General features: G+C 37.7%; 1 protein-coding gene across 8 annotated transcripts in view; it reads left to right on the top strand.

Moving 5' to 3' along the window:
* CADPS2 (calcium dependent secretion activator 2) overlaps window positions 1-16,947 on the top strand; it is a 280,917-nt gene that overhangs the window by 53,737 nt on the left and 210,233 nt on the right. For all 8 annotated transcript variants that reach the window (XM_030960018.1, XM_030960017.1, XM_030960022.1 and 5 more), the window contains exon 2: window positions 3,098-3,211. In XM_030960018.1, coding sequence (XP_030815878.1) covers window positions 3,098-3,211 — 114 coding nt within the window. The remainder of the gene's footprint in view (window positions 1-3,097; window positions 3,212-16,947) is intronic.

The raw sequence follows: 16,947 nt of genomic DNA, 5'->3' as shown, positions 1-16,947 counted from the left end.
AATCAATGAGGCTTTGCTGTGAACTTCTGGTGGTATTCCCAGTTTAGTTTACATTTGGAGGTATATATAGTAATGCATTTCTTTAATTTTAAATTTCCTGTTTGTGGTTCTTCCTACTAAAATTAAAATGTGGAAACAGAGGCACTGGCAGTGAGGGTGAGAGCTGACTGAAAGCCAAGGTCTGATCTGTATGGAGTTGCACAGAGCAGAGGAAAGGCTTGTGCCGTTGAAAGGAAGTGCTGCTGTGAAGGATTTGAGCTCCATTATGGGAGCTTGTTCCATGTTGACCAACTTCTAAGCTGGCTCAGGCTTTGACAGGTTGAGCTGCTTGGCAGTATCCAAGAGCCAATGTCCTGTACAAACACCTGTTTCTCTGCTTTTGCTACTACAGCATTCCAAGGCAATTAGTCTTTCTTTTTCTCTCCACATTTCCAAACTATTACTTTTACTCTTAGCTTTGTTTCATTTTTAAGTGCTTCAAATTGAAGAGTGTTAATGAATTCATTAAAAATGACCAACATAACAAAAGAGATGAGAGAAAATTCACTGTACACTCAATATTCTGACAAATAAAAAAACCCAGAGGAGCTGTATGCTGCAGTAGACTACTATAAATTATTCTGTATCTTGACAGTTAACTGCATTTCTATATATGACAGTACTTGGGATGTGTTAAATAGACTTCAGATCATCCTTAGTAGAAGTTGTAGCTTTTCATCTTTTCCATTGGAAATACTATTATTTTTTAGCTTTGCAGGAGAATTTATTCTGTACATCCAGATTTTGCATGGAAATAAAAGTAATTTAAGAAATATATAGTAATCCTAAAATGCCACTCAAACCTTAGAAATTCTTACTACCTAAAATAGTGAATATGGAAGCCATATATGAAATGTTTTAAAGGCATTTCAGTTTGCTGAACTATGATGGTTAGAAATGAGAAAGTCAGAATTAAATTTATATTTCATTGCCTTATTCATAGGGTTTTTGTTTGGTGTGGGGGTAATAGAGAAGCAAATCACCTAAAGAATGAAGTCTGCAAGCATGAAAACACATTTTCATAATTGCCTTGGCAGGAAGCCTGCATGCTCTCATGGCAGAGCTGTGAATATTCCAGGGGATGAAGAAGCTGCTCGTCTCTAAGTCCCCAAAAAGAACATGTGTATGCTGGAAAAAAACCCTCAAAACATCCATAAATATTTGCATTTCTGGTATCTCAACTTGTCCAAAATATTTAGAAAATGAGAGAAGAATAAGACGAATCAAATCAGTGCAATAAAGTTTGATTTCTGTTAGAAACAGCTATCAAGTCTTTGCAAGGAGTGGATTTTTGGCAGGCAGGTGGATAGGTGCTGTTTTGGGTGGATGTGCAGACACAATATGAATAATTCTCCCATTGATTTTTAATTAGCAGTGGTACAGGATGGGGTGTCAGTGTCAGGCTGCTGCTCTCAGGAGTTCATCCAGGAAATTTGTCCAAGTCACAGCAACCTCTGTTGAAGTTTGCTTGCCTCTACAGGAAGCCTTTTTTTCCATAGGGGTCTCCTGGGGCTTGTTCTGTATCGTTAATTGTTCTGTTAAATGAGGAACAGAATTATCATGTATTTATGAATTTTTTTTCAGAGGCATAGTTTTTTGGCTTTGCATCACTACTGCCTACATTTCTTGTTTTTTATTTAGAGGATTTCTGATACCCAGTATATAGATGGCTTCTATGCTGTTGTTTCCTGTCAAAATAAAACAGTATTCAGGTTTGTAATCAATTTGGAGAGTTTTGCAGTAAATTGTAAGATTTTTCAAAGAATGACATGACTTTGCAAACTTAGCAAACTTTGTGTGGAATGAAAATCTTCCTGTGATATTGAGAAAACAGAAGTTGTCCCCAGTAGACCCATTATCAGGATAGCAGAGTTTTGCTAATTTGCTAACAGTGTTAGAATTTGCTAATTTGTTAACAGTGTTGTAGCTTAAATGACTTATGTGTTGACATAAGAGACCTGAAAGCCTAAGGCTACCATATTTACTGTAGATGCTAAAAACATCTTCAATAAGAAATTATTATGCCATTGGGGGCAGTCTTATTTGCTGCAGGTTAGTCATTAAAAATATCACTTTCTTCCCTCTGGAAAAAATATTTACATTTTCTGGCTACACTTTGTTTGTTTGTTTGTTTTACTTAAGCAAAATACAGGAGGGATGGAAAACCTTTCTGTCAGTTGTGTTTGAAATTTTTTTAGTGTTAAAGTTAAGAACATGATGTGATATTCAAATGTCTCAGATTTGATAAGGAGAAATATCCTACTAAATAATTCAAGAGTGGATAGAAACCTTGGCAAAAAAACCTGTGTCTGAATCCCTGGAGAGCTTCCGAACTTTGCTTTTTCCCTTAAAATTAAACTTTGATAAAAATGGGTTGATTGCAAGGTTTAATTGTGTAATGTGCTTTTCTAGGAGTTTGTTTTCAAAATGTACTCAGCTTTGATATAAAGTTCACCAAATGTTACTGGGTGTCAGTCTTGGAGCCATTGTCTGCTCTTCCCTAAGATCCAGTTGTTTCATGTCATTCGTAATGTTGTAGCATCAGTGGCTAGAACTCCATTTTCTTCACAGTGCACTTGCTTGTTGAAACACTATAATGGTAGTGCTTAGTTTACTCCAAGAAATGGGGACATCTCAGTTGTTTATGTTCAGTTATTTGAAGGTTGAAAAGAAAATTATGTATCTGAAGACGAGCTAAGAGCTGTTTTATTAGCTGCTGCTGCTACCATGGAGGAGATCAACCATTATATTCAGCATATGCATATGAAACACTGCACAGAAGTATCCATGCAGACCTACCTCTGGCATCCCAAGGACACCAGGGGAAGCGCAGAAGTTTCCTTGCATGCTGCCTGTGTGCGTGTCTGGCTGCCACAGTGTGGCTTGTCCAGCTTGGATTCTGAAGAGCTCCACTCTCCAGGGAGCCAGGTGGCCAGGGAGCTCCTGTCTTCTTTTCCTGTTCACAGGTTCTAAGTGTGTGCAGTGCTGTGTATTTTTACCTGGAGATTAACTGCATTTATTTTGTTCTCTCCCCTCTCCTTGTTTTTCTCTTTCACAGCTCAACAAGCAGCAGCTGCAGGTACTGAAGGAACGTTTCCAGGCCTTTTTGAACGGGGAGACGCAAATCGTAGCAGATGAAGCATTTTGCAATGCTGTGAGGAGCTACTACGAGGTGAGCTGTGTGCTTTGTGCTCTCTGTTATGTTCATAGTATGCCTTTTAATGCAGGTGCAAGGAAAGTAATTTTAAGTTTCAAAGGCTGTGAACTTCCAAACCTTCTAGAAACTATTTCCTCCTAAGCCAGCTTTTCTGTTTTAGAAGTTGAAATCTACTGCCTGAGCACAAGAGAGAAACTGAAATGGAAAATATCCACCCTTTTTTAAGAAGGGGAAAAAAATTTATAGGAGAAGATAAAATGAAAAACCCCTGGTGCTAAAAATATTCCTGGCAGCACTTGATACAACTAGGCACTGCTATCTTTATCTCCATATGTCCAAGGTAGCTCTTTTAATCGCACTTTTTAAGTTACCATCCTGAGAAATATGTCTTCAGATTTTTAGTTGCCATGCAGAAGGTTTTGGTGAAGACCTGCCTGTTGCCTTCCAAAAGAACAGAAGGTTTCCATGCAGACAGGCCAGCTCTCACAATCTGCTGTGACCTCCCAGGCATGTTCAGTGCCTGCAACCCCAGTGCAGATCTGTAGGAGAAGTTTTAATTGCCTAAGGGCCAGGTCCAGTTCCAAACTAGAGGACAGTTCCCTGTCCATCAGCAGCATAGGGCCAGTGAATTAACTTGTTACTCTTAGTAGATGTTACTGTGTTTCCATTTTGCTTCCTCTAACTTCTGACCTGCTCAATGAATCAAAAAAGGCTGCATGTAAAACTTCTATGCCTTTTGAGAAATCTTCCCTCATATTTTCAGCCTACCACATTTTTTTTTCAAAATTTACCTTTATTTTTGGTATATTATTTGTTCATTTTTCCTGTCAGCTATTCTTTGCTGGTGAATAACTTTTTCCTCAAGCAGAAAAAGATGTGATTTATGTCCTAGATTGGTTTTATCTACAATAAATTATATTGCACAAGAAAAAAGAGAGAGATGGGCGAGTGATTTTCCTTTTGTGCTGAAGTCATGTACTCAGTGTGTAGAAATAGAAATCTGTATAGAAACCATAAAACTCAGTGTGAGTTTTCCCATATTATGGCCTGATCAGTGCTGTGGCATTTGAAATAAAGGAATTCTCACAAAAACACTTGTGAAAAGATGGGGATAGGTCTGCAGGTGTAACTAGAATATGAACATTCTCAAGGTACTATTTTAGATGTGTGACAAGATGACAGAAGTGGTTAGAAAGTAATCCATTTTTCTGTATAGCCAATGAAGAAGTTACGGCTGGGAGGAAGGACAGTTTGGAAGATGGTGCTGGGCGAGGCTGAGCTAGTAAGTGGCCCAGCAATAGGTTTCAGAGTAGGGGAATGTCTCAAGACCCTGAACAGAGGGTAGAAGTGAAAAGGACTTAAAGGTTCATTCTTTAGCACACTGTGTAAAAAGCTTGATGTGTTAGAGGAAGTCTGCTCATAGGAAAGGATGTGATTTTGAATAAAAATTATTTGAAAATAAATGTCTAAACAGTAACTGTTCTGTTAAGATTTACTTCATGCCTTTTTTTAATGGAATTTTTTTAGACACGTTGAGAACTGGGTTTTAGCATATCTGCTCGTGCAGTGAAAGGCTGTGCATAATAATCTAAGATAGCCTTGTAAAATGAAAGGCTCAAATTTTCCAGCTATTTTCAGACATTCACATTTTGAATTAAGTGTTTTGGGTGCCCAGTTTCAAACAGAGAATTCCAAAGCATTACTGTCAAGGATATAATGACACCAAAGGCTTCATCCTGTGTTAATATACCATGAGCTGATATACCAGCTGTAATTTCAGTCTTTTTTTATTTGTTTATCTCAGCCTCACAATTCCATTTTGCATTCTTTCCAGAGACTTCCTTTCAGACTTGCACAACCCTTTCCAGTTGTGCAGTTGGAGTCAGCATTTGCTAGTGATTTTTAATTTCTTTTCAGGGTTGTAGTAGATAGTTACCAGTATATTTTATGCAGTGGTGGAATCCAGCTGGCGACTTAGTTCAAATTACTGATCCTCTTTAATGCATTTTAATAAAATTTTATGCATCTGATCACATATTGTTATCTTTACTTGTGTGTGTCTCTTGTGCCTTTTTCCTTATATTTGCTACCCATTGGTTGAAAATATTAGTCTCTATTACTTCTTTGTGTGTTCTGTTGATGCTGGGCTTTGGTGCTTTCTCCACTCTATGTCTACCACATATGGTCCGTCACATCTTTCATGAGGTGATGTTTGTTAGTACTTTGAATTATGGGCATCTTCCCTGTTTCTGTCATGTGGCATCTTACAAACTTTCTTGTTAATTTCCTTATACTTCAGTTGCTCACCTACAGTTTAATTTTATGTGATAAGGCAGGAAAGAAAGATGTGGTCTGCCCAGTAATTATTTTATTCTGAAAATTATTAACTTGCCTTTAATCCTATGCAGTAGGCATGGTTTGAGAGTTATTATAATATTATTTGCAAATCCAGAGTATATTCATTAGTGTAGTTGATTTTCTACTTTAACTTTGAATGTGAAAGAGAAGGTCTGCTTTGGGGATGTGACATAAATTCTGTAGTTGCAGGTGTTTTCATGTAATCAGTAATTAATGAGTTTGTTCAGACTGTGTCCCCTTAAGAATCTTAAGAAAAAGCTCCAAGTATTTAGGAACTTATTATTGCTAAGTCTTTGATTTACTTTTTTATAAATATTTGCAGAAAGAGCAATTTGTTTGCTAAATAAATAAATATGAATTTCAGCATTAATTTCACTAGGCTGTAAGTCATGCTCCTGTGTCAGAATCACTTGGGAAGTTTACACCACTCAAGTTTTTTGCCTTATTTCCTCCACTATTTCTTTTCCAATGCTGCTGTTGTTTTTAAGATAATGTATGAATAATCTGGCATCAGTTTTCACTTATCATAAAAATGTAGTAGAAAAAAAATTCATATTCATAGGAAAAGTTACATAAATTCCTTAACTCTCCCAAAAAGGTTATTTTCATGTTCTGTGTAATCTCCCTCTAGAAGCCCAACACATTTTCTGAAAGTCTCACTGAAATTTAGCATGTTTCTTTTTTGTATACATTGAAGTATGATTATCTTGTTTTTCTCTTCAGTCTCAGTTTAAAGAAGGTATGGAAATGTTTACTCTTTCTGAATTCCTTCTCTCAGAATTAACATAGGATTTTATTTTTCTGTGTGTGGAAAATTCCATTACAGACATTGAGCCAGATTCTAATCAGCAGAACATCAGATGCTAGTGCTGCTTTTCAGATAAAGAGAAAAATTCAATCATATGGCAATTTTTTATGAGTAATTATATTGGACACACTGCTAAGTATAAAATTAAGTGAGAAAGTGACTTATGAAATGAAATCCTTTTTTTGCTTAATTCAACCCTGTATTTTAAAAACTTGTTTGTGAAATAGTAGATAAATCTTCTATTCATCAATTCTTGCATGCTCTTTCACTGAGGTTGGAAAATGCTGTTGGACACAGCTCTGAGAGGTTTATTCACTACCTTTAATATATTTACCTCTAATAGGTATGCATATACCTTGGGCTAAACTTACAGTGCTAATCCTTTATTCTTGAATGTATGCAGTATTAGGTATCGGTAAAATGGGTGCAAAGAACTGTAATGTGTCGCAGACATCTCTTTGTGAAAAATCCTTTCTTTAGGATTTTTCCTTCTGAGAAGCTGTGGCCTCAGAAACAGAATGTAAACTATAATTATCTGCTGCTGTGGAATGCAACAGGTCCGTCTGGATTGGGCCATCTTGGATGTTTATAGTTAATGGCCAATCAAGGACTGAGGTCTCTTGGACAGAATCCGGGAGAGCTGCTTTGTTATCATTTTCTTTTCTATTCTGTTCTTAGCTTAGCCAGCCTCTGGAAATCTTTCCTTCTTTTTCTTTTTAGTATAGTTATAGTATATGTATATATCATAAAATAATAAATCAGGCCTTCTGATAGTGGAGTCAACGTTCTCGTCTCTTCCTTCACCCAAGAACCCTTGTGACCGCTGTCATAGTAATGAATATTTGAAATACTCTGAAAACTTTTTCAATGTTGTAATGATTGCAAGTTCTCAAGTTTTTAACTGCTTAAAGCAATGTGGAGCTGCAAGAAGTACTCCATACTGGTGTTTTTCCTGTTTTTCTTGCTGTTCCATTTTAAATATATGGTTCTAAGCCATGATTACTTCATGCTGCTTAAATCTGAATGTTAAATGCAGGATCTGTAACGCTTAGTACTGTGGGGTGTTTGAGAATTTAAAATCAGACTTTGTTCAACTATACCAGTTTGCCTGTGATACAAAGGTCATATTTAACATACTTTCTGTTTAAATTGAGGGGATTTGTGTGCACAAACCTAGGTGTTAGTTTGGCACTGCCAGGCCACCAATAATGAACTGAAAGTAGAAAACAAATTAAATTAAAAAAATAAGAAAAATAAGAGGATCCATATAATAGAATCATAGAATGATTTGGGTGGGAAGAGACTCTAAAGATCATGTATTCCAATCTGCCTGCCACAGGCAGGGACATCTTTCACTAGATCAGTTGCTCAAAATCCCATCCAATCTGACTTTGAGGGCTTCCAGCAATGCGGCATCTAAAAATTCTCTGGACAATCTCTCCTTGTATTTAACCACCCTTATCATAAAAATTTCTTCTTACATCCAACCCAAATCTACCCTTAACAGCTTTCTAAATGGTAAAAGAAAGCCTTTCCCTTCCTTCATACCAGTGTGCATAGGTGTCATCTTTTCATCTTCTGCAGGAAGTGAGCCAAGTGTCCTACAATTACCAAGCTCCTTTGGTACCAAATCCTGAACTGCTAATGCGAGTCCTTGCACTTATCCTTAGAAAAGGTTGAATTGTGTTCATGAGAGCCTTTTTATATGAAGACCTTAAATGATTTGTTACTTTGTAAAAAAGCTGAGGTATTTCTGTAGAGAAGGGAGTGAAACGATGCTATTTCTACCTGTGATTATGGAAAGCTTGGTCTGAAAATTTTTTGCATGGTTGTGAGGGCAGAAGGATCTCACTGATGAAATGAGGAAAAGAAACTAGCTTTCTGGACTAAATGGTGCTTTGGTTGCTTTTACAATTTTATTTTTACTATCAGCTATTTTAGGCACACCATTTTTATTCAAGGCAACAAAAGGCATAGTTGATCCTGATGAATGTTTCAGAGATGAAGATGACACCTAAAGGAAACAGAAAGCATTCATTAGAATCAAAACATAGTACACACAAAATAAATAGTAATTAAATGTTGGAACATTCAGTTTTTATATTATTGAGATAAAAGAATGGAATCAGTAGATTAACCATTTATTTAAACACATTAAGCTAATAAGTGTAGAAGATAACAGTTTCAGAATGTGAATTCACTGGTGTCTGCTTTCATTTTTTTAAAAAGTCATAATTGGCAGACATGTATTTAAGGATACGGGCTTTTTGCTCTGTTCAGGTTCTCTTCAAAAATCTGAATACTACACCAGCATGGAATTTATGATTGGTACAGTCTCATTTGGAGAAGCTGTTTCAAAAGGATGTTTTTTTATATTAACTTTAGGATAATCTTATAGTTTGCCTTGTGAGGATGCCTTTCAACACCAGATACATTTGTAGTTGCAGCCTATTAGCACTTCCACAGTTTTCTTCCAGTTGCTTGAAAACATGGTCAGACTTGAGGTCAGTGTAATATTCTGTGGGTTCTGTTATTTTAGCTGTTAGAACTGGTGTAGGCCAGTTCTTTGAAAAGCTTCTTAGAAATTTTAGGGCGCCCCCGGGAAAGATGCGTCACACAGGTTTATTTAGGTCATCTGCTTTGTTAAAGAAGCTCTAATGCCTTCAGTGTTTTGGATCACCAACCATAATTTGGCGTGCAGTGGAGATTGTCTCACTGTTAGCAGTCTAATTATTTTCCTGAAAGAAGTGAGGGGGAGACAAGATACAACAAATTAAAAATGCTTTGCGTGGTCTGGACCCCTTCCACACTAAGGAGAGACCTGACAGAGTGGAACTGCAGGGTTTGTGATGTGCAGCTTTCTCTTGAGAGTGCTGTTGTATTGCTGCTGCATTAAAAGTGTATCAGTGCTGAAATCCACAAAGTCCCTTGCTTTACACATAACTGTGTGTAACTATTCTTTGTGTTTCCAGACTGGAACTCCCCTTTTCACTCTCACCTGTATGGTGTCAGAGAGGCTGTACATCTGCCCAGAAACACACAGCTACCATTGAAACTGTGCTTGTCCAGTCTCTCTGCACACTGATATTTGTGGATGATCACTATTCATATTCATTTGAGGATGCCATAAGGTTTCCATATTAGCATGGTTGTAAAAGACCTGTATTTCAAACTTTTAAATTAGGTAGGTGGCAAAGAAGGATGCCTTCTAGGTCTGACACTACAGAGGTAATTAGTGTTGGGTAGTGAGGTATGTCTACTGAAGTAAGCATTATGTGATGTTAGCTACTTGTTTATTAGATAAATTCTGAATGTCTATTAATCTGAACAAACCAATTAGAAGACCAGCAATGGCCCACACTGTTACACAACAGTGAATTTGGTCTGCTTTGCTTAATTGTTTTTTCCCTAATCTCAGTTCTGTTTTACTCAGTCTCAGAGGAAAATAAAACTTATCTGAACCTAGGTTTTGCAATTAACAGCATGTTGCACTGAGACATACACTATGCATGTTTTTGTTGATGCTGTCTTCTGGGCAACTAAAGGCAGTGGGGATTTTTTCAGCTAGCCTGATATTGGGAAAAAATGTGACAGTTTAACATCCCATCTGCCAAAATCTTGCAGGAGATAGCAGGAGATACTAACATTTTATTCTGTGGGGTTTTTTTAAATTTGAAAATTATTATGTGGAAGAATTTCTCTTTCATTTCATCATGAAAGGGTGATAACTCTTGATATTTTTAAGTTATCCTTCCTGCTACCTTTTCCAGGTCTCAGCACAGAGCCCTTAAAGTCCTCTGGATGTGGAAATAATATCACAAAATATTTCATTGGAGTTATGTTAATGCCAATGAATTTTATTTTGTGCCTTTATATCGTGACATCTGTGTGTCACAATTCCATTCAGAAATATCTCAGGGAATTTCCAAATCATTGTGGAACAACAGGACACTTTTTTCCTCCTTTTAGCAGTTAAACAGAAGTTCAGCCATGACTGAATTTCTATCTCTCTCTGTGACCAGAGAGAGGTGTGTAATTTCACCTTAACAGTACACTTGAAGTATCTCAATACAATTGAAAGTTCTTATAAGATGCTTATGGACTCCATTTAAGCCAAAGTTAGTCCAATCAGGGTCTCTCTGTCTCATGACTCTTTAGGTTCTAGAATTTTCACATGTAATTTCTTTAGGCTTCAAGTTTTGATTAGCAATCCTCCGCACAAAATTGCTATATTCATCTAACTGATAATTTCACTGAATTACTATCTAAGTGATTCCTAGATCTTAAACACACAAAAAAACCCCCAAAATCCACACAAAAAAACCCAAGCCAAACCAATTAACCAACCAAACACCCAAAACCGAACCCATTCAACAAATAAGCAGTAAAGGAGAAAACCTCTTGTTTTCCTGCACCATCAGACTGAATTTTTAGGACTGGTATTTACTCTGTATATTGTTTTGCTTGCTCTTGGATTTCTAGATGGTGAGATAAATGTTTTGTTTGCATGTTTTAATTGAACCTCTCTGTCACTATTTTACTTTGTGTTAGAAAGCTTTACTCATCAAATCCTTAGAGCTGCGTGATTTCTCAAAATCTTTCAAACATAAAAGTAATATCTTGAAAAAATGCTGTTAATGGTGAATTCTTAATCTCTATGTAAACTAAGCTAGAGAAGGCATGGAAGTAAGGGCTAAAAAAGTCAGCAAATGTATGGCTGAAATCCAGAAATCAGTAAATGAGAAGTGAGGCTTTAAATTCTCACTGATCTCTCTCAACTCCATTTCAAATCTGTTCTGATACTAATTTCAAAAGCCAACAAAAAATTCTTACATCCTGAGAAATGTAAAGTCAGAACACAGACAGCGATGAGGTAAATATTTTCTGAATGATTTTTTTTCATGTATTGCTTGATTTACAATTCCCACCATGGGGTATTTCTGAAGAGCTATATTGGAAAACAAGATTCTTGTCAAGCTTTTATTTCCTTAAATGTTAGAGATGCTTTTTCTATTTCATGTTGCCTTAAAAAGCTATCCTCACTGAGCAAGCAAGAGATTTCTTCAAAGTTAAATGCAGGCATGAAGTTTCTATCCACCCAAGATTCTCAACAAGAAACAACATTATCTTAAACAGAGCATACTAGGAGAAACAGATTACCGAGCCTGTTCCAGTTACTGAATGCCTTCTTCAAGCATTGCTAGTGAACGATAACTACCTCATTAAGGAAACTTTTTTTCCACTCGGCCTTGCCGTTAAACCATTTCTCCTAATTTCCTCATTCAGATTTTCCTATTAACTTAAAGTCATTGCATTAATTTAAGGTCATTGTTTAGCTTGCTTTGTTTTAAATGTGAAGTGTACAATCCCTTCTTTTACTGAATTATCATTTTATATAAATGTGTCTGTCTTATGCCTCCTTAGAAAAACAAAAATACTGAGAAAATGACATATTCTTAATCTGTAGTATATAATTTTATATCAGGCATTTATTATGGTCCCTCTTTGGACCTTTCACTTTCTTATTTCTCAGGGCTGCAAACACAGCCCCAAATCCTGGTGTGGTTCTGATACTTTGTACTGCTTTATATTTTACTCTGCAGTTCCTCTCACCCAGGTAGTGATGGTCCTTACAGAAGTGAGTGATCAGAAGGGATTAGAATTTTAAGAATAATTTAAAGGCAGAAGAATGTGTCTGCAGGTGTTTTGAGCACGTGTTTAGGGCAGCTGGTCCCTGAGCTACCCTGTCTGTACCTCAGTTAGCTTGTCAGAGCTGGCTGCTGTCTGTCTGCTTGCCAGCATGTGATCACAGAGATGTGCTCCAGCATTCAGAGCAGAGTCCCACACAGCCTGCCTGCTTGCACAATTGCCAGTGACTGGCAAGATGATTAAAGACTATGCTGCTGGTTGTTTGATTGGGGTTTTTTTTTCCCCCCTTATGAAATAGTCCAAAGATGCAGTTCTGCATCTGTACTTAGATCCATATGGTCCTAGATGTGCATATGACTTGATTTCTCTGGACATCTTTGTGCTTCCTGTTACCTGAAGAACTGATGCCAGAGTAACTGTTAAGATGTTCACCATGCTACTGGTGCAGCACTGCCCCGCCGGAAAGCTGCAACTGGGTGCTTGGAACTTATGAGCATCACATTACTTTCAGCATTTCCCCTCAGTTTGAATGCCAGCATGCTGGTTGGCAGCCCAGCACAAGAAAATGAATAGTCTCCTGGGGATGAGACCTTGATATTTTTGTTTTATTTAAGTTTTCTGTTCTCGGTGTACTTTTCGTAAACTAGGAAGTTTCTCCTTTGAGAGCAGCAGGCATCCTTTGTTTCCATGTGTTTGTTTCTCTGTAATTTTCTGTGATAAATATGCTTCATGAATAATATGTTATTCTACTCTTTGGATGTGGGTACTCCTGCAGCAGAGCCTTCCAAGTCTAAGAGTAAAAAGTATATTAATCAGAGATGAATTTTGAATTTCAAGGAAATCCAAACTTTTCTCAGATCTTTATTCGTGATCAGCATAAGATTAGTCACAAACACTTATCTCCCTTTTTTGAGTCTATTCACTTGCAAGTCTTCTGTAATCTTTCTTTGAACATTAACAATAAAAGGAGTACACCTTTGTCAGTTTATCTGTTAGATTACAGCTTGTTTATTTCTTTCTCTTTTGGTTTATTTGTTCTCCTTGGTTTGTTTATGTCCAGAGAGTCTGGAATGCTGTGGTAGAAATCTGTGCACAAATTACAAGAGTCAGTATCCAAATACTACCCCTTCACTGTTTTACTGGTTGTCTCTGAATGCAATTCAGTTTTTAATGCTTTCAAGAGTGTTTCCTTTATAAGTAGTTAAATTACATGGAAGCAAAAAGAAACAAAGTGTCTAGTTCTGTACTGTTTTTTGCAGTGTTGTAATGAGCTGTGACACATGCAATGTAATCAGTAGTACTGAAATGCCCACTGAAACCTCTTTGGCTTTACTCTCTTGTCATGTCTTGTACCTTCCTCCAGGGCAGTAGTGCAGAAGTCTTTCATTTGAGATAAATCTGCCAATTAGAAAATATCCTTAATTTTTGTCTTCAGATGAGTAATTTTGTAATTTTAATCTTTCATAATGGAAAGCAAGTTACCTTTTCACCTTTTTTTGATCATTTTTAGCTCAAAAAGACTTATCAGAAAGCTCTGAAAAAAAGGCCAAAACAAAACAGCCAAATCATTTAAAAAACTTGATTTTAAAAAAAGGCAATGAGCGAGTTTTCCCAAACTTAGTAACATTCAAGCGCAATATTGTGTCAGATCAAAATTCAAGATACTCAGAATCCTTTGCCAGATAGTGCTAAATCAAAGGAGATTCCTGATGAAAAAATACCAGGGCAGGGGAGGCTCGTGCAAGGATTTCCAGGAGTGTCTTCTTCAATTCTAGTCATCAGGGCTCAGGGAGATCTTTGGCCTGTCCACATTTCCATCACTGGTAACCGCATGAGGCCGGGTCTTCAGTTTTGTCTTTCAACAACGGGAAGAGCGTGTGGTTACTGTATTTGTATTCCTTGCAGGCACTTCTGTGTCTGAAAGATGAGCCTTGCATCAGTTGTTAAAATGTTACCTTTTCTCATTTCTCAGAAATTTGTTTTTGAGAAGACATAACGGTGATGTTTTAGAAGCCCCATTTTTTTGACAGTGGCATACTGTCCTAAAAATTCTACAGATGTTCAGTTGTGGAAAGACAAGTAAGCTGATCCTTGGGACTCCAGTAACTGATATAAGTTGTGTAATTGGAGAAAAAAATGCTTTTGAAACTCCAGTTCTGACCTGAGACTTACAGCAGTAATCAGTGATTAATTGTAAATGATCTCTGTTGCCTGATTCCAGCTCTCAGCTTTCTGACTGTGCTTCAGATATGCTGCAAATACAATTGAGAAAATGAAACAAGGGAACAAAAGGAAGTGATGCATTCCATTTATCTTCCTCTGTTTCACTGCATGCTTTGAACTGATGAGTCTTCTGTGCCTTAATTCTGGCAAGGGGCTCAGAGGGGCAGAACAAGGAGTGTGTCTCAAAGTGTGCTGGGAATCCACAGCCTCACCATGGCAGTGCAGCTCACTGTGATGCTTTTAGCTCTTTTTCCCCCTTGTACTACTGAGCACAACCATCAAGGCTCACTGGGAAGTAAGCTAAGGCTTTCATCCTTCTACATGAGAGAGATTTACCACTTTTCTAATTCAACTAGCAATGAGTACTGCTTCAGAAAGTCAATTTCTGCTGATGGTGAGCTGATCAGAAAGGAAGAGGTAAAATGTCCTTCTTCCCTGCTTGGGTTCTCCTGATGCTGCCATTATGCTACTCTAAAATGTACTTACAGTTCATTGTGTTCAGCACTGGTGTTGAACTTAAAAGCTAAGGTTGAAAGGAAGGATAGATCCAAGTCCACACCAATCACAGGCCCTGAAGAGAAGATGAAAAAAAGGCCAGGAGAAATAAAAGACCATAACCCTTATGTGAGTAACAAATTTCTCCCTGTTTGAGGAATGAGCTTTAAACACACAGGACTCATGGTAGTGACCATGGGCCTAGATATGTATGGATGCCAAAGTCCTTTTTTGGATGCCTCTGAAGCAAAAGTTGAGATGTCACCCCATGATCTACTTGAAAAGTATTCTCCTGGAAATATGCCTTGTTTCTGATATTGAGCAAGAAAGCTCTTCTGTGTAGGGGGATACAATATAAGAAAATAAGGCAGTATAGAAAGTAATCTTACCCTCTAAAGAGTTGCAGCTGAGCCAATTATTAGAGATTGGGAACAGGCCTGATGTTAACAGGCCACACCTGTAGCCAATAAGAAGAAGAGTGTTATAGAAGAGTAGATTGGTTGGTTGAGGGGGAATTGCAGTCTGTTGGCTGCTGTGAGGACAAGGAAGAGTCAGTGCCTAGAGGAGTTGCCTACAAGAAACATCAAGGCAGTACAAAACTCTAGCAATATGGAACCCTTGCAATGTAATGACAGTAGAACTCTTGTACTATAATGACAACACTTCTACATTTGAGAATGAACCCAGACTGAGTATACAGCTTTTGTTTCCTTGGCACTTTTACAGAGATGGGCCTGAGAACTGCGGGTGGGCTGCATCCCTCCAGTGTGCCAGTTGATCATCATGACCCAGCAGGTGTGCAGTTTGCATCTGACTGCATTCTGTAGGCCCATGGAGACTGAATTGTCTGCCAGCATTATAAGACAGTTTGATGATGCAGAGGTCAGACTTCTACAACCAAAAATGGCAGAAAGAAAAGCAAAATTTACATGTGAGAGATGCTATAACTATTTTGAGACTGCCTGTGGAACAAAGATAAGGCCTCCTTGAACAGGAGTTACTGAAAAATTTCCAAGCAGTTGGAGGGGAAGAGGATTTAGCTTGTGAAATGCAGATTTCTGTTCTACCATTAGCTCTGAGAATAACTGTGTGTATGGTCTGAATGGAAAGGGGAGTTTTAAACAAGTTTTTGTCTTTGCACAGGCCTCTGGCAGTAGACAATAACTTTACTGAGGCAGCCAGCACCCCAAAAACCGCTCTTGTTGCAAGTTCTTAATAATGGTGAACTAGATCTATTACAAAATGAATTATTTATTTGATACACAAATTTAAGAGACATAAGACTTTAACAGATGAGTTACTGCACCGGACAAACACACACTGCTAGTACATAAACAATACAGAGTGATTGAGGTACTTGCATTACAGCTAGCAAAGAACTTGTATAGATTAGGATTCTGTGTATCTTACCATCCACTTGCTGATGTGAGATACAGATGATCCTTCCTCTCAGTTTCCAGAAAACTATCCAGGGACCTGCATCCAAACTTTGTGGGAAAAAGCCCTGCACATTTCCAGGGAGAGTGTAGGAGGGTGCTGTCTCTGATAATTTGTGCAGCTTTTATATTGTAAAGCAGTGACTTTCAGTCAATGATACTTAAATTTTCTTTCTGTCTACATCTGCTCTCCAGACCAAGCTATTTGTTCTCACCTAGGAGTCCCAGAGATAACCCCCTGTCAGGTTATCTCATCCATATACAACAGGTGAATACTTTGGTAGAGAAGGGGGGAGGAATGTCCTGCCACAGTGCATCACTTCAGAATCAGAGAATCACATTGATCACTGTGGATGTCTTCAGGCTTAGCATTGTTTTATGGCACTTGATCTGAATGTGCATAGTAATTTCTCCTTAAGTATGAAGACTTGCAAGAGCTGTAGACTTCACGGTAATTATTTCTTTAAGCCCGATTTTGTCTACTGAAAGGAAAGGTGCCTCTGTCTTTTCCTAAAGTGAGACAGGAGGCAAATGCTGCTTCCAAAATGTTAGTGTTTAATCATAACAAAGTTGAATAAGTTATCCTGAAGGACCGAAAAAAATGTGTAGGTAAGTAGCATGTGGTACAGGGACTAGAATAACTGAACTAGTCAAGGAATGACACTTTTTTTTAGAAGTAGGTAAGCCCTGTGTGTGTCTGTGAACCCAGACCTGATTCTTTGAAAAAACAAAAGTGAATACTGGTGGCAGGGGAGTTTGCAAAGCACGACCAGGCACAGACT

This window comes from Camarhynchus parvulus, chromosome 1A (assembly GCF_901933205.1).
Source record: "Camarhynchus parvulus chromosome 1A, STF_HiC, whole genome shotgun sequence".
NCBI lineage: Eukaryota > Metazoa > Chordata > Aves > Passeriformes > Thraupidae > Camarhynchus > Camarhynchus parvulus.
Note: the sequence above shows the minus strand (reverse complement) of the source record. Positions and strands in the feature narration are given on the sequence as shown.